This window comes from Hakea prostrata, chromosome 10 (genome assembly GCF_041222555.1).
Source record: "Hakea prostrata isolate BN-2017 chromosome 10, UWA_Hpros_2, whole genome shotgun sequence".
Classification (NCBI taxonomy): Eukaryota; Viridiplantae; Streptophyta; class Magnoliopsida; order Proteales; family Proteaceae; genus Hakea; species Hakea prostrata.
Genome location: NC_142609.1, coordinates 5,714,952 through 5,736,881, shown reverse-complemented (window position 1 = coordinate 5,736,881; position 21,930 = coordinate 5,714,952). Strand labels below are relative to the sequence as shown.

Below are 21,930 nucleotides of genomic sequence, written 5' to 3'. Positions count from 1 at the left end.
CCCTTGATGTTATGTTAAGCTACTTAATTAATTAATATGATTTGATATTCTTGTATTTTTGAAGTCCCTCAAAAATATTTCTACCGTTTTTTATTACTTATTCTCATCATGTCTGAGTCTATGTAATCCAAAGTGACTAGCATAATCTTTTTTCTTATGAAAAAGTGACACGCGATAGATGGGCAAAAAATTGATAGTTCCGTATGGTTTTTTCAAATTGAAGGTAATATTGCCTTTTGACTTCTTAATTCTAATGAAAGTCAAAATGAATATTATACATTCAACATTAAAATCTTCACTTTTAGAAATGAAAGAGGAAATAATGATTTCATAAACAGTAAAGTTTCATTACTAATTAGGATTCAATAAAGGGGAAAACAATAGTTATCACTAAATATTACCATGATTTTTTTTACATGATAAACTTTGGTTTATCATATTTATCATGAAGACTATTGAAATTTTGGGAGGAAGGTTTGACTAATGTTACAATGGTTGGCATCACTCATGCTCTACTATGAAAAAACCAAAGTTGTGTCGGGCAATTTAGCATTATTAGTGGGATGCTGACATGACCTTGACTCAAAGCACACCTAGTGTTAGGCTGCAGCACAAAGCATAGAGTCAGTCAATGTCTTTAAAATTCAAGACATGGAGCATCTCCTAGTCTCAAAAGACTTGACGAATTCCATGGAAACTCTGAATTTGCCATAATAAGTGAAAATTTTAAACCCAGAAATTCAGTCATTGCACCTTCCTTTGTATGTAAAGTGATACAGCGAGTTCATTTTTGAGAGTTGAAAGGAGAGCTCTGGTGGAGTTAACGCATCTTCTCTCTGAACCAACAAAATACTTCATGGCTTCTTCTTCTTCTTCCATCACAACTGAATCTTCTACTTATGATGTGTTTCTCAGTTTCAGGGGCGAAGATACTCGATGTGCATTTGTTAGTTTTCTACACAGAGCTCTGAAAGAGAGAGGAATCAATGTGTTTCTCGATAGTGAAAATTTGTGGACTGGAGAATCCATTGGCTCAACATTACTTGCAGCAATCAATGGGTCCAAAATCTCAATCCCTATCTTCTCTGAACGTTATGCAAATAGTAGATGGTGCTTGATTGAGCTTGCTCAGATTGTTGAATGCCACAAATCCAATACTCAATTGGTATTGCCTATATTTTTCAAGGTTAACCCATCAAATGTTCGGAATCAAAAGGAGGGAAGTTTTGCAGAAGCATTTCAGGAACATGAAAAGAATTTTGAGCCCCAAACCACAGAAGGCTGGAGGGATGCTTTGAAAGTGGTAGGAAATTTGAAAGGGGAAGTTGTTAATGATACCACGTAAGTCTTCTAAACATTATCACGTCATAAATTTGACAGATTACATGTTTATTTGATTTGGAAATGGACGGTTGACATCGAAATCTTTGTCGAGATCGAGATCTCGACCGTTCGTTGTAGGTGCTGCATATTAATTGCACAACACCCAAGCAATTTTATTATCTGATGGTCTATTTACATATTCTAATGCATTATCTGCTAGTGACTATGTAATATTAGACACTACCTTTGGATTCAAAATGATTCATGATTTTTCAAGAATTAAACCCATTTTCGACTTATCATCGAGATTGAACATCTATATATTGTTTCAAGCCCAAAATCTGGTTGGATGAGAGTTTTTTATTTTCCTCCTCCGATGCAATCACTTGGTAACTGAAGTTGAGTGATAGTTGTGCTCTTTTATCACTCCTACAATATTTATATTTATGTGAGCAAGGATACATGTTTATTTATTAATTAAACTAAATTTTAGTTATTATTTATTGTTGATGGCTTTCCATTCCATTAAAAGCTTTCTTCCACCCCCAAAAAAATATAGATTTGTCTTTTTCTCATTTATTTGTATATGTATAAACATGTGTGAAATTTGCAGGGATCAAGCAGATGTAGTTGATTTGGTTGTCAATAAGGTTTTTGGTGAATTGAACTGCAACACCCACTTGGATGTATGTAAACACCCAATTGGAATAGAAACCCCCGTAAATGATTTGCTATCTTTATTAGATTTTGATTCTAACGATATTCTGCTTGTGGGAATCTGGGGTTTTGGAGGTATTGGAAAGACAACTATTGCCAAGGCCGTGTACAATCACATCATTTCAACCTTCAACAAGCATAGCTTCATTTCAAATGTCAGTGAACAAGCAATGCAAAACATGGGCTTGGTGTCTTTGCAACAACGACTTCTAAAAGATATCCTCAAACTAGACAATATTGACATACCTAATCACCATGCAGGAAAACGATTGATACAAGAAAGACTTTGTAAACAAAGAGTTTTTATAGTTTTTGATGATGTAGATAGTAAAGAACAAGTAGATGCTTTGATTGGTGAAACCAATTGGTTTGGTCCAGGAAGCAGGGTTATAATAACAACCAGAGATGAGGAAATTTTGAATAAGGCTAAAGTTCATAAAGTATACAACCCTCAAGTGTTAAATCATCACCAATCTCTTCAACTCTTTAGTTTGCATGCCTTTACAAGTGATTTACCTCCAGACAACCGTATGCAACTTTCAAGTGACGTGGCAAGATATTCAGGAGGGTTACCTCTAACTCTAGAGGTGCTTGGGTCTTTGCTATCAAATGCAACAAGTGTAGAAGAGTGGGAAAGTACATTACAGTACTTGAAAGAAATTCCACCAGAAGATGTCCAAAAAAGGTTGAGGATAAGCTTTGATAAGCTAGATGGTTGTCAAAAAGAAATTTTCCTTGATGCTGCATGCCTTTTAATTGGATGGGATAAAGAAGTAGTGACTTCCATATGGGAAGCACGTGGCTATCATCCAAGGTTTGCAATACCCATATTAATTAAACGATCCCTCATTAAATTTGAATATAATTACTCACGAAAGTTTTGGGTCTTGAGGATGCATGATCAAATCCGAGATATGGGAAGAGGAATTGTCAAAGGAGAAAATCATACAGATCCAAGTAAGCTTAGTAGGTTGTGGTCTCAAGATGATATCTTACAAGTGTTAGAAAGTAACGAGGTAAGACCCAAAGCGTTTACTTTTTTTTTTTCTGCTCATGCCATGAGTAACACACTACATGTGCTTTAAAATCCATACTTGTAACATTGATTTGGACCAACTCCACTAGTACCCCCCCCCCCCCCAATTTCTTTCCTTTAATTATTTGTCTACTCTAGGGAATTAACATGTTAAAAGGCATGATACTTCCTTGTGCATCCTTATAACTGCCAATTATTTATTTATTTATTTATTACTTGCTGATGTCGACCGATTTCTATTTACTTGGACACTTTTTCTATTGTAGGGAATGAGCATGGTGAAAAGCATGGTCTTTTCTAATTTTGGCAAGTCAGTTGTTCATTTTAGTTACAACCCATTTGAGATGATGTCCAATCTGGAATTTCTTTACATTCCAACTACTATCAGAGGAAACTTTTGGAGCCTTCCTTCAAAGCTAAGATGGCTCCGATGGGAAGACAATTCCTGGGACATTATACCGACCAATTTTTATCACAAGGGTCTAGTTTATCTCAAACTAACAAGCCATGAAATTAGAAAAGCCTGGGACACTATCCCTCAAGATAAAAATAAGGTAAAATATTTGAGTATTTTCCTTATTTGATTATTATGTTTTCTTGATTAATTAGGTGTAAATATTTAATTTTTTTTTTTTTTGGGGGATAGCGGTTCCAAAAGTTGAAAGTCCTCGATCTTTCGGGTTGTCACAAACTATCTAAGTCTCCAAACTTTTCATGGTTTCCGAATTTGGAGCATTTGGATCTCTCACATTGCACGAAGTTGAAAATTTTGGATGAATCCATTGGGCAACTGAGTCAGCTCAAAAGTCTTGATCTTCGATTCTGTAATCAAATCATTGAGTTGCCTGACTTCATGGGTGATCTAAATAATTTGGTTGAGCTCCACTTGAATGCGTATATTTCTTCTAAAGCCATTTACGAAATTCCTGGCAGTATTGGATTATTGGAGAATCTTCAGGTATTAACCAATTTATGGTACATTGGACCATTGAAGTTACCAAGATCAATGGGGAGAATGAGGTGTTTGCATACCCTTGATCTGTTTGAAGCCGCTCTTTCAGAATTGCCTGAAGATTTTTCAATGCTCTCAAATTTGGAGGTATTGAGAATGAGTTGGAAACCGAAATCTTTGCCAGTAGATCTGTCCCACTTTAACAAGTTGAGGATTTTCCAACTCAACAAATGCAAGCTGTTGGAAGAGCTCCTAGAGGCTCCCTCAAGTTTAGTTGAGTTTAAGTGTTTCAATTGCGATTCACTGGTACGAATATTCGACATCTCAAGATTGAAACGTCTAAAGGTGCTGGTGCTTTGCCAATGTAATAAGCTGAAGGAAATTCAAGGCCTTGAGGTTACAGAATCCTTGGATCTTGTTCAAGTCATTGACTGTCCTAACATGACAGATACAAGGAGGAATGTACATGGGCAAGTAGGTACTTAACTATTTCGGTCTCATTGTCTTTTTCACGTATCGATTATTTCTATACATGGGCATGCACTAGCTATATATTATACTCCCTCTCTCTCTCTGTTTTGCAGGGAACACTACTCTCACAGGAAATTGTGATAGATTATCGCTTGTGTGCTAACAGTTGGGGTTTAGATTTGTGCTTTGTATTTAGATTCAAGGAGGATGAGAAGCTGAATGAATTGGATTTACAAATTTCTACAACGATCCACCAGAAAAATAAAGCAACCAAGTGTGAACATACGCTGAGATTTACGGGCCTCGAGTACACTAGTAGACGGGATACGATCTGCCTTCACCATTTCAAAGGCTTCGACTGGTTTGGGATTCCTCTGCAAGATAAAGATTCCATTGTGATTCGAGAGATCGAGTTATTAGATACATCTATTCCAGTGCCAATTGGAGAGTTGAAATTCGTGAAGTTATTATTTCAGGGCAGGGAACCCAACCACCAAGAGCCTATCGATCCAGCTTTAATGGTAGCAGATTTCTTTAGTTGGTACGAGGGACCAAGCAAAACCAAACAAGAAGAATTGGGCACTGTCTCTGAAGTTGTGGGGGAAGAGGAAGAGGAAGAGGAGGCTTCATCTCCATGCCAACGATGATCAAGTATAGATCAATAGTTTTATCTCTTCGTCAAGAATTCAGCTCTGTTTCTTCGTTCTTCTGCTTATGATTGTTGTTGTTGCTGCTGCTGCTGCTTTCGGTGGTTTCTACCTTATCGTTCCTTTGCCAGTGATCCTTCCGATTCTGTTTATAAATCTCTCTTGGAAACTTGCTTCTTGTCCGACTTCCTTGAGATTTATTTTTGAGTCAGTTTTCTGAGAATTTGGTGTGGGCCTGGGGGGATAGCTGAGTTACATAAAGGCAATCTAGGGTTCCATGTTTCTCAATTCTTTACTGCTTTCCTGGTTCCGCCACTCTTACCAGGATCTAACCACTACCAACTTTGTGTAATGCTATAACAGCAACGGGAATGCAAGATGTACAAAACCACAGGATGGGCTAATAAGATGACAGAACCACAGTTACAGCAAAGAAAGAAAAGAAATTTTCCCAATAGATGTTACAGTAAGAGCATATAAAATACCTCTGTCCCTTTCAAGAAAGGAATATTTTGAAGTGCTTCTGAAGTTTGATTTTGAAGTTCGACAGCTTCAGGTTAGCTGAAACAAAACAAAATTAGCAACAGAGTTTTGCAATTCAGTGGTCAAAACTTCAAGAACCCAAATTCAGTGGTCAAACGTTCAAGAACCCTATGAATCAGTTGTCTTTTGAATCATGGAAATCAGAATTGTTCCCGCCAATTCCCAGTTTTCAAAACCAGGAGACCTGTCTTTAACCCAATCCAAATTCCATGATTTCCTTGGTTATCTTTGAATTGGAAAGACAAAAGGACAAACAAGTAGTTCTTAATTGAATTCCTACCTATATCTTATTTTTATATATTTATAATGAATCCAAGAGATTAACTCTGGACAGGCCAACTGCACCAACAGGTTCTTTTTAGTTGTTTGGAGATCCACGCATAGTTGAATTATCTATTCCAATAACTAGACTAAATCCATTGAATACCCTTGAATTAAAATATTACACGTGACAAAATCATATAACTATATACACACTTAACGGAAAATTATCCACCGGAGAGTGGCAAAACACAAACCCATTTAAGTTTTTTGACTTAAAAATATTTCAAGTAATAGCTTTACAGTTCCCAGAATACGTAAGACCTTTTTGCAAACTCGCTAAACTTGGATCTAAATTTGGTTACTGGATTCATAATCATTAGGGTGTTGTAATCATCTAAAGTTCTACAAAAAGGATAATTGACCCAACTAGAAAAATATACAAAAGCAGAGTTTCAGACATCGGACATTAAATTATCGGTAATCTCCATCCTGTTCCATTGAAGCCCTTCATCCAAGAGCCAGAACTGCAGGATCTTTTGAACATTTGTGGTTGGACTGGAAAATTTCAGTCTTGCACTTGCTTTCATGTTGAACCCAAATCAGAGAACTTACAAAGAGGAATCCTTTCTAATGGCAAGACTGGTGTAATCAATCCTTTCAAAGGATAGTATGGTCGCCAATCTCCTCCCCGAAAAAAGTTCAAATTCTTAATGATGGACGCCCCCTTCTGCAAACCATCAGTGCTGCTCAGTGAGCATTCATGCTGCCATTCCCAACTATCCCCATCCAACAATCTAATTCACATCCATAGTTTCAATACCCTGTCCTTCCCACCAGAGGCTACTTTCTCACCATCTGGACTCCAATCCACCGCAAAAACCTTCCCAAAAGAAAGAATTTAAAAATATAAATACTCAAATCGGTAATGTATGTATGTATATATATACACAGAGAGAGAGAGAGAGAGAGAGAGAGAGAGAGAGAGAGAGAGAGAGAGAGAGACCAACCTCATCTGCATGTCCTGGAAGGTCCTGTTTCAATTTCTTTGTGCGGATATCCCAAACCTACATAACTCTTCCATCAGTACCAAAAAGACTGTAAAGCTAACACACAGCAAGAAAAAACATACTTTCAGTACAGATTACCAAATATATTATATATGATTACTATTATAGAACCCAGCCAATTATTTCATAATGAATAAACTGAAAAGGATAGCAATTCCAGAAGGGAAACTTGGAAGGCTAATTATAAAAGGGTATTGAGCATCTAGAATGATTAGGAGAGGCAATTTTTCCGAAAGTAATTTTTATAATTCTTTTTCAAAAATACAGAGATGGCACAACCACAGTGGACAAGAGATGAAGTTCAGAGCCCCATGAGAAGTCAAATTGGTTTGAAATTCAACCAATGACAAAGTAATAATGTTAACATGTTCATAGATAATTCGATCCCATCAAACTAACCCATGCAAGGGGAAGAATTGATGTCAAAGTGGAAATAGCTCCTCAAAATATTTATAAAGAAAACTTTATATGTTGGAACACTTTTCTGACATGGTAAATAAGATAAAGGTTCATCAGCCTCATTGCTAAAAAACTGTCAGATAAATACAAATGCAAAATAACAAGTACACAACAAACCTTTAGTGTAGAGTCCTTGCTTCCACTTAAGAGAAGCCTACTGTCAGCAGACCAACTGAGAAGCACAGAGGATAATCAGTTTAGCCATAAATGAGAAAATTGATAGAAAAATAGAAAGAAGATATCCACACCTAATTTGGTAAACAGGTCCCACATGCCCACGAAAAGCTGCAATGAATTTTCCCGTGATACCATTCCATAACTTGACAGATTTGTCAAAGGAGGCACTTGCCACCCATTGACCATCAGGAGAGAAGTAAACATGGTTCACAAGCTGGAAAGAAAAATCAACAACTCTGAGAATCCTTTCAAATATGAGATAAAGTAATTGTTTTTGTTTATGAAAATTAAGAATTCTGCAGTCTGTCGGCAGAAATCAGAAGTGCATACAACCCTAGAAAAAAAGAGGGGGACTTCAAATGCACCCCTTAGTTTTGAACCCTACAGCGTGACTCATGAAACAAAATTTGGTCGAAACTTGTGAAATTTCGAGAACCTCAAAATGAAAAACGAGGGGACCAGAAAAATCCCAAGTTTCAATTGAAACCATTGAAACCTAGTTCGAAACCTGGTTCAACCCAGCTAGACTAGCTGGTTCATGAGAAAAAAAATTCAAATTTCAAGGGAAGACATGGGAAATTTCGTGGGAAGCATGGGTTTCGTGGAAACCTGAGACTTTTCCTGCAAGTTTAATAACTTTCACAAATTTTCAATTTTTTTGTTTCTTCCAAGTTTCCCAAAATACCATAACAAATACACCCTCCATCAGGACTTCCCTATCCAAATTTTGTATTCCCTCAGACTGGTTATCTTAGGCATGTTGATGACCAAACTTACAAAGTTGTTGTCGATTACCTTGACAACCATAGGCATAAAATGTCATAGGATGTTTATGTTTGTTGGTTGGAGGAGGAGATGTTGCATGTATAGTACTACTCAACTCTCAGGATGGATCCATCGAGGCACACCTCTTGGCACTGAGTTGTACTTTCCTCTTATTGTCAGTTATTTTGTATATGATGTTTTGAAGTTAGAAATTATATATTGAATGTTATGTACTTAGTGTACTTCTCGGACAAAATCTACGTTGATGTTATGTACATTGAATGACATATCTACATTGACTTTTTTAGCAAAATGCATGTGCCAATGTGTTCTTTATACTCTAATTAGCTTAAATGCAGAGTCCCAACTTAAAATACTCCCTAAAACCTGTCAAAACTTGACGAGAAAAAATCCTAAGTTTCCTCGGAATTTCCCAGTTTCCCATTTTCACCCGGTCGAAACTTGAGTTTCCCTCAAATTTTTTTTTCTTTTAAGACTACGTAAGTTCCCCCTTTTCACCCGGCGCTGGGTTCCCTCATTTTTTAGACTCGTGTCCCTAGTACGACTACACTTGCTTGCTGGCCGGCTTCTGCTAACCAACTTCCCCGTGATGACCTAAGTTTCCTCCCAGTTCCCATTTTCACCCGGTCGCTGGTTTCGCAAATTTTTCTTTTAAGACTACAACAACAACAAAACCAACAAAAAAAAAACTCTGAAGGAAAATGTTATGCCCTTAAAAGAGGAGCTGAATAAAAAGGAAAGAGGAAACGAAAAACACAATCCATTAATGTTTTTAGTTTCCAAAAAAAATCAGGGAAGGCATATTGCCCTTCAAAGAGGTGATTAGGGGGTGGAGCTAGGATTTGTCATCGAGGATGGCCAAATACCGATTTCATACATAACACAATGACTTTTCTACTCATTGTCTTTACCATTAAAAAATTTCTCTAATTGAGAGGGCAAAGTGCTGATATTTTACACATGGAAAGAGGGTTAGAGGGTAAATTTCAGAAAAGCGAGAAGGGAAGGGAGGAGATTTCAAAAAATTGGGGGGACCAAGTGCCAATATTTTACACATGGAAAGAGGGATAGAGGAGAAATTTCAAGACATTGTGAAGGGGAGGGAAAATTTTCAAATAATAAAAAACTTTGGGGGGGGGGGGGGTCTGCCCCTAGAGGTGATGTGACCATTTCACCCTTGACTGGTCAGGTGTTTACTTCAAAGGGTTAAAAGACAATTAAAATAGAGTATAGGTGAAATACCACCAATGCCTTTCTTCCTCCATTCTTTTCCAAATCAAGTTTCAGGTCTCACAATCTCTAGAATTGCCTTGTCACTGACTAAATTCTAAACCAAGAGTAATCGGGTGAAGGGCCTGATTTTTCATACTAACAGAGGATGATTCTTGCAAATCTTCACAGTGGAGCAATCCAGCTTAAGGCTTACATGATGAGTACTCTTATCCATGGTGGGAGATCTCGTGAGATATCTTGGTTTTTTAATAAATTGAGACGAGATCAAGGTCGAGATTTGCGAAATGGTATATCTCGCTTGAGATCTCGCCATATCTCACTACATCTCGCTATATCTCGCCCCAAATCTTGTTATATCTCGCTAGAACTCTCAATTTTTGCCCAATTTTCTGCGGATTTCAGCCAAAGTTTCACTTGCAAATACTCTTAGCACATCTACAACATCAAAGGAAGCTCAATTATCCTCTACTTGTCTTATAAACTTATGTGTTAATGACTTATATAGAATTTCTAACGGTTGTATACTTTTATCATTCTATTCTATTCTCGAAAGTCAAGATTGGAATACTCATATGAATGTTATTTTGATGTATTTGATACACTTGATTTTCATTTATATGCTTTAATGGTTTTATATTACATGTTATATAACCTTGCATTCTCTAATCCTACAACATTAATGGTTTTACATTACATGTTATATAACATTGCATTCTCTAATCCTACAACATTAATGGTTTTACATTACATGTTATATAACCTTGCATTCTCTAATCCTACAGCATTAATCGTTTTATAATACATGTTATATAATCTTGCATTCTCTAATCCTACAACATTTCGATTTCACACTATCGGTAGACTTAGAAATCATACTTAGGGCTGTTTTCTCACAAATCCAAGGCCATTAGTGTGTTCAAAAGGCCTTAAATAGGCTAAATACCAAGTTTTAGCCCAACTGGGACCCTAAAACCCACCAAGATGGGCTACCGAGTTAACGCCAAAAAAATGGCATATCTCGACCAAGATCTCACCGAGTTGGTCAAGATCTCGGTTTTTCATGGTAGCGAGCTCGCTCGAGAGCGAGATCTCCTACCATGCTCTTATCAATAGATTTGACTAGTTTATAGTTGTTCTTCCTGATTTCTTCAAACTTATTTCTAGTGCTTTCTCTAAATTTCAAGCCATAAGGGGAAATTTTTCAAAAAAAAAAAAAAAAATTTGGGGGGGGGGGGCAAGGGGTAGCTTTGCCCCTGGAGGTCATCTGACCATTTCACCCTTGACTGGTCAGATGTTTACTTCAAAGGGTTAAAAGACATTTTCTTTTTATATGTAATCAATTAAAATAGAGTATAGGTGAAATACCAACTATGCCCTTCTTCCTCCCATTCTTCTTGCAATCTCTGGAATTGCCTTGTCACTGACTAAATTCTAGACCAGAAGTAATTGGGCGAAGTGCCTGGTTTTTCATACTAACAGAGGATGGATTCTTGCAGATCTTTATGGTGGTGCAATCCAGCTTAGGGCTTGCATGATGAGTTACTCTTGTTAATAGATTTGACTAGTTGTTCTTCCCAATTTATTCAAACTTATTTCCAGTTCTTTCTCTAAGAAGTCCACTGTCCAATATCAAGTTTTTGTCTCGATCTACTTACCCAGTTTTATTGTACAATTAAGACTGCAATGGGAATGCTTATACTCATCATTCTCCAAGATAGCTTTACAGGGAAATTTTTCACTTGGATGGATCCACCTATCCTTTCCAACGATATCTCGTGATTTAATTTTTGTGTTCTCAGGGGCTTCACTTGGGTTGCCTTCATCCTTTCTCCCAGACATTGCCACAACTAAGTTATATATAATATGGATTCTTCAGTTCTACTTTTACTTATCAATCGGTGCCAGTACTACAGGGGCTACTCTTTGTTTTAGCTGTTGGTAGTGTTGTGTGGTTTGATTTTTGCTTGCTGTCCTCATCTGATCATATGTTGTCTCTTCCTTCAGCTGCCGTCATGGCTTTCTTACTGTTCATATAACTTCTATGCATTGAGGTTTGAGAAAGATGATGAAGACATGTTAAATTCTACAAATCTTTCTCTTACCTGATTTGGATTAGGAATTTGGACATCTGGGAATGAAAACAGAATCCTCAGAAAAACTAGCAACAACTAACTGGGAAATACAAGTGAAGGTGCTGGACTCCAATTCTTGAGTTTCCAAAGTCCTCCAGAATTCCAGAGTAAAGAGTGAAGTAAGCTGAAGATAATATCAATTTTCACTTTGAATTATATTCTCCTCCGTCCAAGTGTTCTAATGGAGCATAAAGGCAATATGTCTCTCCCTTCTAATTGCCAATATCACAGAAATACCATTAATAGTTGGTATACACTTTTTTTTATTTTTTTTCTTCTACTTCTGGAGGTGTAAAATCAGTTAGGGGAAGCCCAGGAGGAAGAAGAAGATAAGGATATTATTGGTACTTCACCTGCCACCATTAACATCGTCAAGTTAGGAGGAGGTAAACATGATTTGTGCTTTTTCTCCCACAGAAAGGAGGGGGGAAGGGTGACCAAGGGTTGCATATAATAAACCCCCCCCCCCCAAAAAAAAAAAAAAGAGTAAACACAATAATAAAGCTTCGGCATTGAAAGATTGAGGAATTGAAGGTTCCAGTTCCTATTGGAAGTTCAAGCAATAGAAATGACGAGGTAGGCCAGGTGCAAGTAGAATTTAGAATTGTGTAATTTCAATTACTTATTAACCAGAAAAAGGTCACCCACTAAAGCAAGGATAAGAAGTCAGAAAATAAATGGAAGTGGAAAATGGCTAAAAACCAATTTTACCTGTTGGTGGCCTGTCAAACGAGCCTTGGGGTGCTTGCTAACAGCTGGTTCCCAAAGAATCATGGTGAAATCATCAGACCCCGAGATCAGCCTTTCTGGGGCATTGCCTTTCATTTTTTCATAACGTTGTTGAGCTACCTAAATAAAACAGCAGGAGAACCTCTATTGTAATTTGGAGGTAAGAACAAAAGAATCAAGCACAGATTACTACTCGAAGAAAAATTCCTAGCATGTAGTGATACGAACTTGGGAGAACTCAACCCCATAAACTGGCCTACAAGTTAAGAAACCCAAGACCATATCAAACTCAAACCAAATCACTTTTCTAACCATGTGGAAACCCAGAACACCCCCACCCCCCCCCCCTCAAAAAAAAATCCAATCCATGGGATCATAACAAGTGATAGGGGATGTAACCATATACAACCCTGCTGAACCAACATCCACTTGAATCCAGGTAGCCCTTTCCTAGTGGCTTGACTCCAGCATGAGATCACCCATTCCAAGTGAGTGTTATGACCGACAATTGACTGCTCTAATAACACCTATACAGACTTGAGAAAACTCAACCTCATAAACCAGCTTACAAGGTGATGGAACCACCATAGCAATTCCAACCAATCACCTACATTACCAATGTTAGATAAACCCCCTATATGACCAAAATGGGATCAACACTTCCCTAGGGGTATCAGATTTGTCTTCGCTCTATAAGCAAGAATATTATTACCTCTTTCATTTCTTCCGGAGATGAATACTGTTTTCTAGTATTATCAAATGCCCCCGTACGAAGAACATATTCAGTGCTCAATGCAAGAGAGTTCACCCAATGGCCATGACCCTGAATAAAGCCAATACAAAAGGTGAATGTGATGGTATAAACCGAGGAGTGCTGTTTCAGTGACTATATGCATAAACCTCAATTATAAACCAAGATTGAAGAAAAAATATTTAATAATAAATTGCTGACCATGGGATCTTCATGAATAACAAGAAAGAAACGCATTTACCTTCAATTCACGGATCAGCTTCCCTTGTGTAGTTTCCCATACTTTGATTGTGCAATCTTGAGAGCTGCAAAATTTCAGTTGAATAACCAAGATTTAAAATCAAAAGAGTGAACCAAGTAACGTGTAAAAAGGATATCTATGAAAATATTCTCTTAAGAATCATAAGAAGATATAAATGATAAACTAAGTTGAAAAACAAATCATTTTAGGCCAGATACATCTAGCTCCATTGTTGCAAGAGTAAACCAATAATGTACTATGCGATCTGGCAAGAATTGCAACATGTTTGAAAAACTCTCCTTTCCATTTCTGTCTCTTCGTATATATTATTTTAATTTTTTTTCCCACAGGCTGAGTCCCTTCTCCAGCTGGAGACACAATCACTAGAAAAAACTATTCTAGCTTTCCATATGTACTATCTCCTTCATATTTATTATTTCAACTTTTTTTCCCACAGGCTGAGTCCCTTCTCTAGCTGGAGACATGATCACTAGATAAAACTATTCTAGTTTTCCAAATGTACTATCTCCTTTGTCAGCGGAGAAGTGGCTGTCAGTCAAAGTTGGACCGTCTATCAACAGAGTGCCTTCAACCTACACATTAGTGCCACTATTGAGATTGAAAAACTTATCAACAAACTAACTTTCCCATCATCAGGTCAGAGTTTTAAATGGTATTGTCGACCCCCTGCTTTCAAGAAATGGCTAAGTATTTTGTGACAAATCAAAGCTTGAAGCCAAACAGGTTAACAGTTCTAGCACTGGCACGATCAATGTAAAAATAAAAAACCATGCAAGAATGGCCAACTCAATACCTGGTTCTCTCCTTACCCTCCTCCATAACTCCATTTCTATTGATTCAGTTAATTAGACACTCAAAGGATCTCACATAATAAATTACCTTTACCTTGAAAATTTTCCCATATTAGTGCTTGGTTGCTAACCTGGGTTTTGCGTGCAATAATTACCTTCATATATTTATCATACAGAAAACGCTTCTGTTCTTCATCAAGAGGAGGTGAGAGGGAGAAAGGACCAAATCCAAGTTGGGTATTCCAAACATGCCATCTTTGCTACATTTGAAAAAAAAAATGATGACAGCAAATATCTGATGAGAAAAGGACTTTGAGTGGACTGTCTAAAGCTTCAGCAAATGATGGTGTTTCAGCTTCAGAACATTTACATCCAACTCAAGGAAAGATTATGCATGCATGGAGGAACATGACCTACTTCTTGTTTGAGTTTTGAGTCAACAAATTTCAGTCACTTTTCTTTGAGTTCAGTTTCTGGAACAATTAAAGGTGCTTTTTCTTTTTACAGGTTATTCAGTTACCTTGCAATGAGCCAACATCGCATAATTCCAAGATTTTTTTTTTTTTTTTTTTTTTTAGTAAGATTTATTAAGTTAATGGTTTGATCAGCATCCCACAAAATATATGAAAACTTAAGTTCTCCTATTAGAAGCAACTTTGAAAGATAAAAGCATTAGCTTACCCCGTATATATAAACCCATCTCCACCCCACTTCACGCACGTTATTGCAAGTGTATGGCCGCTTAGGCACATAATACACTTCCTTAATGAGACATCCCATATGCGTGCATCTCCATCTTTACTAGAACTTACAAAGCGACGGCATGGAGCTTTTAAATGTATTGGCTCCCAAGAAATACCAGTAATCCACTTTTTGTGGCCCTGAGATGGAGTACAGAGGAAAGACAGACATTAGTCCCTGAAAATAATGTCGAACATCTTTCTCATCAAGACAAAAATTATTTCACGTGTACATCAAAACCCATGAACAAGTACAGAAACCACAATGCAACAACTGAGGACTACTGCATGAAACAAGAATACAGAGTCACAGACAGAGATGATGTTCTATATTCTTGCTTTTTAATGGAAGTAAAATCATCTGATGATTAAGTATACATTAACCACGACAAGAACGGAGAACCTGTCTTCATTAAGCAAGCCTCAAAACGAGAAAAGAGGTGGTGATGAAGAAATGTCAAACCTTGGTTTCCAAAACATGGCCAGCTCAACAAAGTCACTATTGAAGGGAACTCAAGCTGTATCCAAAAAAATTCTTTGGTGGCTATGAATATAAAAAATACCTTCTTGGATAAACCAGTAAAGCGAGTAGAATCAAAGATTAAACAATAAATAAATTTGGAAGAGGGATTTCTAAATTTAGACTAGAATGGGGATGATACAGTAGAGCATGACCTGCTGAAACCCAGCCCTAGTGTAGGTCTGGACCAATAACGTTGGTATGGTATTTGTTACTAATTGAGCATATTTTTGTAGTTCAGGATTTAATTCTATGTAGGAGCTTATGTAAAATTGCTAAGAGTAGAAGATCCAATCCAGTATAGGTTGCAAGTTGCAACTATATTTTAGATATATATAGGAGTGTTTGGTTTTGTTATTTTCTACATATGCATTCCTGCCATCTATGAAGAGGATGAATTAGATGAAGATTACTAGTTTATTGTGTACCGTGGACAATTGATTTCCTCCTCTTCTCTCTCCTAAGGCCAACTTCCTTATTCCTCTCTAAGTCTTCCTTTATTTGTTCTTTCTTTTGTTATCTGCATTGTTCTATTATAACTACTGCCTCTCATAGGCTGAGGCTAGTCTCTGTTGTCCCAAATGTCTTCAGCCTGAGATTCTGAGCATCAGTTGCCATTTCCTAGGAAATCAAAGAGATGCAGGAGAATCTTGGACCAGATTGACCCTACATGAGCTGGACAGGGCGTCTCTTGCTTTTAGTTTTCTTTTTAGTTTCTGCCATCAAGACATGTGCTTTAACCAGTTTAAATATTAGTTATTTTATTTAGTTTAAATCTATGGGAAGTAAAAAACTACCTAGACCAGTTTGAATGTTCCTATTTCCTCTATAGTGTCCACAGTTTTTAGGAGACATTTTTTTTTTGGTTATTTCTCCCTTATCTACCCTGTTTTCTCTCTTCCTCTTTTCTTCTCTTTTTCTCTTCTCCTACCTACATTTTCTCATCTTCAGTCTTCCTGATCGTCATCACAAAGCCTTAGAGATATCCCTTAAAACATTCCCTGTTGTGATAACCAAACTGGAAAATTTAAATCTGCAGGCACAAGGGTTGTGAGTTGGAATCATAACCTAACATTTAAGATTTAGCCATGATCATATGAGGGAGAGCTCTTCTTGAATAGCTTCTGGTTACCACAATCTAGCCTTGGATATGTAAGACCAACCAATGGCCAATGCTGCAGGATCTTTAATAAACCAAAACCAAACAAAGGGAATTCCGGTGAACAAAGAGGGTCTGTTCAGAGGTTTTTAACACTCAAGACAGGGAAGCGACTTTAAGACAATGGTGTGCAGACCTTCAGGATTGACTGGCTTAACTTTAAAATAATTCCAATGACTCCTAAATTTTAGGGAGTAGTGGAGGGAAACTGGAATATAAGCTTAAAGGGTCTAGAGGGGGGATAATGGGGGTATCCTAAAGGGATAACTTCCTCAAAAAGATTGGCAAACCTGAAAGGGAACCCCATTTTCTACAGAGATGACATTACCACTTAATATTGACTTCCGGTAAGTCCAGACTCTGAATTCCCTTCCACGGGTTGGTTCTACACTTCAAGATAATTACAAATTTTCCGCTAAATTCTAGTATTTGGGAATTTTCTTCATCTGATTGGACACATGGCAATCCAAGTGCAGGTTCTGTCATGTACTATCAGGGAAGAAGGACAGAAACAAAAATAAGAATGCAAGGGTCTTTGGATAAAAAATGTTAAGCAATGTATTATAACAGTCACATGGTAAATCAGTTCAGTTTCAGTTCAAGAACCTTCCTACATTAAAGACCAACCAAATGTGATTCTAACCTCAGGTCTCCTAGGGATGGCCAGTAATAGTTTCAGAACTAAAATATTATAGTAGCAGTAACCTCTAAAAATTGCCCTGGCAGAAACTATGAAAGCAGGTTTATTCCATCAAGCTTTCAAACTGAAGATTTTAAGATGGCGTTGTCCTGAAGGAGTAAATCTACCGTAGAGTGAGGCTGATGAAAATCATACTAGAGAGAATGAACTCTTCCTTCAAGACTCAAACTGACATAAAACAAGGTGCATTTACACAACACATTTTTGAAGAGAAGGTAAAATTTGTTTCATTGTATGCCTATAGGCCCGTACCCAGCAAGAAAGCACTGAAAGATCACTTCACATAGCCAGTTCTTCAACATCCACATCACTGTCTTCATTCAATTCCAAATATTCAAACACAGTACTTGTTTATGCTGGCCAGCATTTTAATTATCTTCTAAAAGTATTATGACAAAAATTCTGAATTTTTATAATGAGCTAATTGAAAACCATACTTGACATAATCAAAAAATAAGAATGATACAATATAAGGATGAACAAAGCCTTTAATATCAACCAATCATCTCAATGAAGTTGGCCCAAAACACAAGTAATGAATGGATTCAAAAGAAAATTACCATTCTAGCAAAGAAGACCACATTACAGAATAAAGATAAAGTTATCAAATATGAGGATATTATGACTTTACAATAAGTTGATTGCCTGATGGCTTTCCAGTCAGTGGGTCCCAGCACTGGAGTTCTCCAGCCTTGCTCCCACTTACAAGATGCTGACAATCAGGTGACCAAGCGATACACAAAACCCAATTTTTATGCCCTGGAAATATTCAAGCAAGAAAATATCAAATCGTTAGTACAGTTACCAAAATGTTGTATTCAGCAAGCCATTGACTCCATCAACAACCTTATGTAATCCACTATCAACTTCAAAAACTATTCAGGGATGTCAAGACTGATGCAAAAAGAATCCAACCTTTCATATGATTCCCTCTTAAAGTTAAATAAGTCTATAGGAATAAAGGAAAATGGGCCCATTAGGCACAATTTCAATCCAATAGATTAAAGGCTTTCCAGCCTCAGACTAGGCTTTGAGAAGGCAATGAACATAAAACAATGACGCGACCAACATAACAAAAAACTCTGGGTATTGGAGTGTGAATCACTGACCAGAACTTCAAAATGCTAGCGACCATCCTATTCAGAAATCAAGCTTAAAAGACTCAAACAATAGTAAAAATGACTTCTCATCATTTTTCTCAGCCCTGCACAAGCAGCGGATCTTTCGATTGATTATCTATCTGGAAATGAAATCGTTATTGGAAAGTGCTAGCAAGGAAGCTCCCTGTTAGTTGTCTCCTACAATATCAAGGAAAAAGCCCCAGATCTTTCTATGTGCTGATACCTCCACAACTCCTGAGTGGTGGATCAGTTTTTCATCAAGAGGAAGCATCCTCCATAAGCTCATACAGCTCCAAAGGGAGACATGATTCATTGTTCACAAAGTATCAAAAAAAACTAGAAATTTTAGAGATTTACAATTTCTTGGATATCTTTGCAAAAGCATTCCTCTGAAGAGATTCCAAGAAGAACCCAATATTAGACGTTCATTCTGAGTGAATAATAAGAAATAAATGCCAAAAAGTGGATCTATCAAGAAATTGGCAAAACCCCAGGAACTACGGAAAGGAAAACCTACAAAAGGCTTTGCACGCTTTTCTTCTGCAACATATGAATATGCTGCCAACTAGTTGAGTTAGAACGGAGTAACAGCTTATGTCAAAAGGGCAAACAAGGGCCACAGCCCCATTACTCTCAATATTGGCACTATAAAAGACAGAAAAAGCAATAAGAAGTCAGACTATTCCCCTTCTGAACATATTCAGTAAGTTTCTCTATGAAATTATTGGACATTGACATAATGGAACAAGATATTAATACAAATCCGAAAGATGAAACGAAAGCACAGATCATCATAATCTAATGTAACACACTACATAAGATGAACTGAGAATACATGATTGATTGCTTAAAAAAATGTTACAGAAGTAGCAGGGAAGGGGGTTGAATATTCAACCTGAACACGTGTGCAGTGGAGTCTGAGTATTAAGGTCCCAAAAGCGGACAGTGGTGTCACCAGAACCGCTGGCCAGTTGTCGCCCATCAGGACTAAAAGCAACAGAGAGTACAGCTTCTGCATGACCTGCAGTATCAAAGTTCAAATCAACCCACAAGAACGAGTGACATTTAGCCGGCATATGACTAGGAAAGTAACTTATTCCTCACATGAAAAGTACAACCAGACACAGCTTCAAAAAGCAGAAATCAAATGAATTAACAAAACCATGATCAAGAAAGAAATCGAGCAAGAAGGTAAGATACATACCAGCAATAGTTGCCGAGCACCGATTAACAGGCCGAATTCGAAAAACTGCTTGTGGCTGGTAAACTATTTTTAAAACCTTCTCCACAGAAACTGAGTGACAGAATTGGAAACAGAGATCAGTTTTTATCATTTATACCAAAGCAAAACTTATTTATTCACTGACTAAATACGATATAAAATTAAAAAACCTTTGTTTTTCTCCAGATAAGATCCAAGTTCCTCTATAAGCTCCTGGTCTGATATGTAAAAGGAATAAGGCAATTTCTCATCCTGAATAAACAATAAACGAGTGAACATTCAACATTCAATTCAAAGAAACTATAACGTAACGAGTGAGATTTCAATCTCCATAGACAAGGAAGAATTAGGTCAGGTATGTTACGTTATTAAGGAGCTTGTTGACGAGCAACTGAAGCTGAACTGGTCCAGCGTTCTGCGGTAGATACATGGAAGCTCCGAGAGGTGTGCCTTCGGGATCAGTTAATAGGCACATCACGTTGTGAGTCATCTCCTCTGTGCCTCCACCTTCCATTGTTGTTTTCAATAACAAGCTCGAGACCTACTCAACAGCACAAGAATCCCACAAGTGTAATTCTCAGTTTCTCTACCGGTGAACTTTCGCTCCTGCGAGATCAACCGACCGCGGGAAAAATCAAAAAGGCTGCCTTCACGTCCTTCAAAACGAGCTCAGTTTAGGGTTTGTAAAGAGGCGTGTCTTAGTCGTTAGATCAGAACATAATCCCCAGTGTCAAAATTTCAAAGGAAAAATACATGATACCATTTTTAGGTTTTTCTTTCCAAAAGTAATCACTGAATGTTTCACTTAATAAAACTAGCTAAAACTAAGTTCAGAGTTTACAAAACTAGCCAAAATAGTGATTTTTCATTTCTGTGATGACATTTTTATCCCCATATTGGTATGATTAAGTTTAGGTATAAAAATGTTCAAATTGATGAAAAATCCACTATTTATGTTAGTTTTGTAAACCCAAACTCAATTTTAGCTAATTTTGTTAAGTGAAACATGAGTGGTTACTTTTATAAATAAAAACTTAAAACTAGCTAATCAATTAATTTTCCCAAATTTCAAAACCTATTTACATGAGCCCCTCCAATTCTATTGAAAATACGACGCAATTCCCTCAAAATGGAAATTTACATACACCCCCTCCACCCTTCACATCGTTAGTTTGTAGCCATTTACAGTTTACCGTTAGAATTCAAAAATATATTTGAGGGTGCCCTATCTCTACAATACTTGGGTCTGGATGGCAAGTGGATTAATCCCCAAAAGATCTACAAGTGGAGATCGGGGGGAGGTATATGAATCAAGCATGAGCCTGCTTAACTAACATGTTGCTTCTCTCGAATGTTGTCTCGGAGCGTAAGGATGGAGTCTTATTCAGTAAAGAGAGTTGTAGATTCATAAGATCATGATAGAATCTCCGTGCGCTAGTGCACTACAACTAGCAGAGCAGCCTACGGTTGTAGAGCAACTAGCAGCCTAGCGCACTACCCTAGCTTGCTTCTAAAGCGGAGCTCGCTACTTTTCACCATAGTTTGCTACTTGTTCACTTTCTACTAAAATATAATATAACTATATCACCCTTTAGAATTCAAAAGAAAGTTTTTACTAACTATATTACCCTTACAAATATAATATGACCATATTACCCTTTCTCCCTCGAATCTATCTTCCTTCTTCTCCGGTCATCCTCTCCTCATGTCACCGAAGGTTGCAAGATTTCAAGGTGTCACATCCTCGATCATGGGCAAAGCTAAGGGGGGCCACAGTCCCCTCCCCCACCCTCCAATTTTTTGAAATTTTCTTTTTCTCTTTTCAAATGTTTGAAATTTCTCCCATAGTCTTCTTTTTCTATGTGAAATATCAATAGTTTTTAGGTTTTCTTTATAAATGTGATCATTCAATGTTTCAACTAATAAGAGTAGCTAAAATTAAATTTGAGTTTACAACAAGTTATCACAATAATAAGTTTTCATCCCTTTGGATAAGGGTGTCAAAACCTAACTTGAACCATTAAAACCTGACCGAACTGACCCATTATAGCCCGAACAGGCCCGAACCAAAGCTTAATGGATTGTGTTTGGGCTAAACAACCTCAGCCTGCACTAGTTCGGGCTGGTC

The 21,930-nt window shown here is 37.2% G+C and overlaps 2 protein-coding genes and 1 pseudogene across 2 annotated transcripts; 2 read left to right on the top strand and 1 right to left on the bottom strand.

Moving 5' to 3' along the window:
* Nucleotides 1–856: 856 nt before the first annotated feature.
* On the top strand, nucleotides 857–1,345 carry LOC149001681 (TMV resistance protein N pseudogene; annotated as a pseudogene).
* Nucleotides 1,346–1,784: 439 nt separating this feature from the next.
* LOC149001680 (disease resistance protein Roq1-like) lies at nucleotides 1,785–5,625 on the top strand. Its single transcript, XM_089138957.1, has 4 exons — nucleotides 1,785–3,056; nucleotides 3,343–3,630; nucleotides 3,723–4,502; nucleotides 4,613–5,625. Exons 1-4 carry the CDS (start codon nucleotides 1,833–1,835, stop codon nucleotides 5,144–5,146), a joined length of 2,826 nt encoding a protein of 941 aa, XP_088995083.1. The 5' UTR covers nucleotides 1,785–1,832; the 3' UTR covers nucleotides 5,147–5,625.
* A 408-nt stretch (nucleotides 5,626–6,033) lies between these two features.
* LOC149001679 (WD-40 repeat family protein / notchless protein) lies at nucleotides 6,034–20,502 on the bottom strand. The gene is made up of 13 exons (XM_089137739.1): nucleotides 20,167–20,502; nucleotides 19,973–20,054; nucleotides 19,785–19,874; nucleotides 19,476–19,601; nucleotides 18,091–18,218; nucleotides 15,022–15,221; nucleotides 13,529–13,592; nucleotides 13,249–13,359; nucleotides 12,519–12,656; nucleotides 7,728–7,870; nucleotides 7,597–7,651; nucleotides 6,961–7,017; nucleotides 6,034–6,833 (listed from the first exon to the last, which is right to left on the bottom strand). Exons 1-13 carry the CDS (start codon nucleotides 20,314–20,316, stop codon nucleotides 6,753–6,755), a joined length of 1,425 nt encoding a protein of 474 aa, XP_088993865.1. The 5' UTR covers nucleotides 20,317–20,502; the 3' UTR covers nucleotides 6,034–6,752.
* Between the last annotated feature and the right edge of the window lie 1,428 nt (nucleotides 20,503–21,930).

What these genes read in the sequence shown, in the direction of transcription:
- LOC149001679 (XM_089137739.1), bottom strand. Translation starts at nt 20,316, where the DNA reads ATGGAAGGTGGAGGCACAGAGGAGATGACTCACAACGTGATGTGCCTA. An exon ending in GTGCTCGGCAACTATTGCTG is followed by an intron (nt 19,602 to 19,784) that starts GTATGTATCTTA and finishes TTGATACTGCAG; the next exon opens with GTCATGCAGAAGCTGTACTC. An exon ending in TCCACTGCACACGTGTTCAG is followed by an intron (nt 18,219 to 19,475) that starts GTTGAATATTCA and finishes GAATATTTCCAG; the next exon opens with GGCATAAAAATTGGGTTTTG.
- LOC149001680 (XM_089138957.1), top strand. Translation starts at nt 1,833, where the DNA reads ATGGCTTTCCATTCCATTAAAAGCTTTCTTCCACCCCCAAAAAAATAT. An exon ending in AAGTGTTAGAAAGTAACGAG is followed by an intron (nt 3,057 to 3,342) that starts GTAAGACCCAAA and finishes TTTCTATTGTAG; the next exon opens with GGAATGAGCATGGTGAAAAG. An exon ending in TCCCTCAAGATAAAAATAAG is followed by an intron (nt 3,631 to 3,722) that starts GTAAAATATTTG and finishes TTTGGGGGATAG; the next exon opens with CGGTTCCAAAAGTTGAAAGT.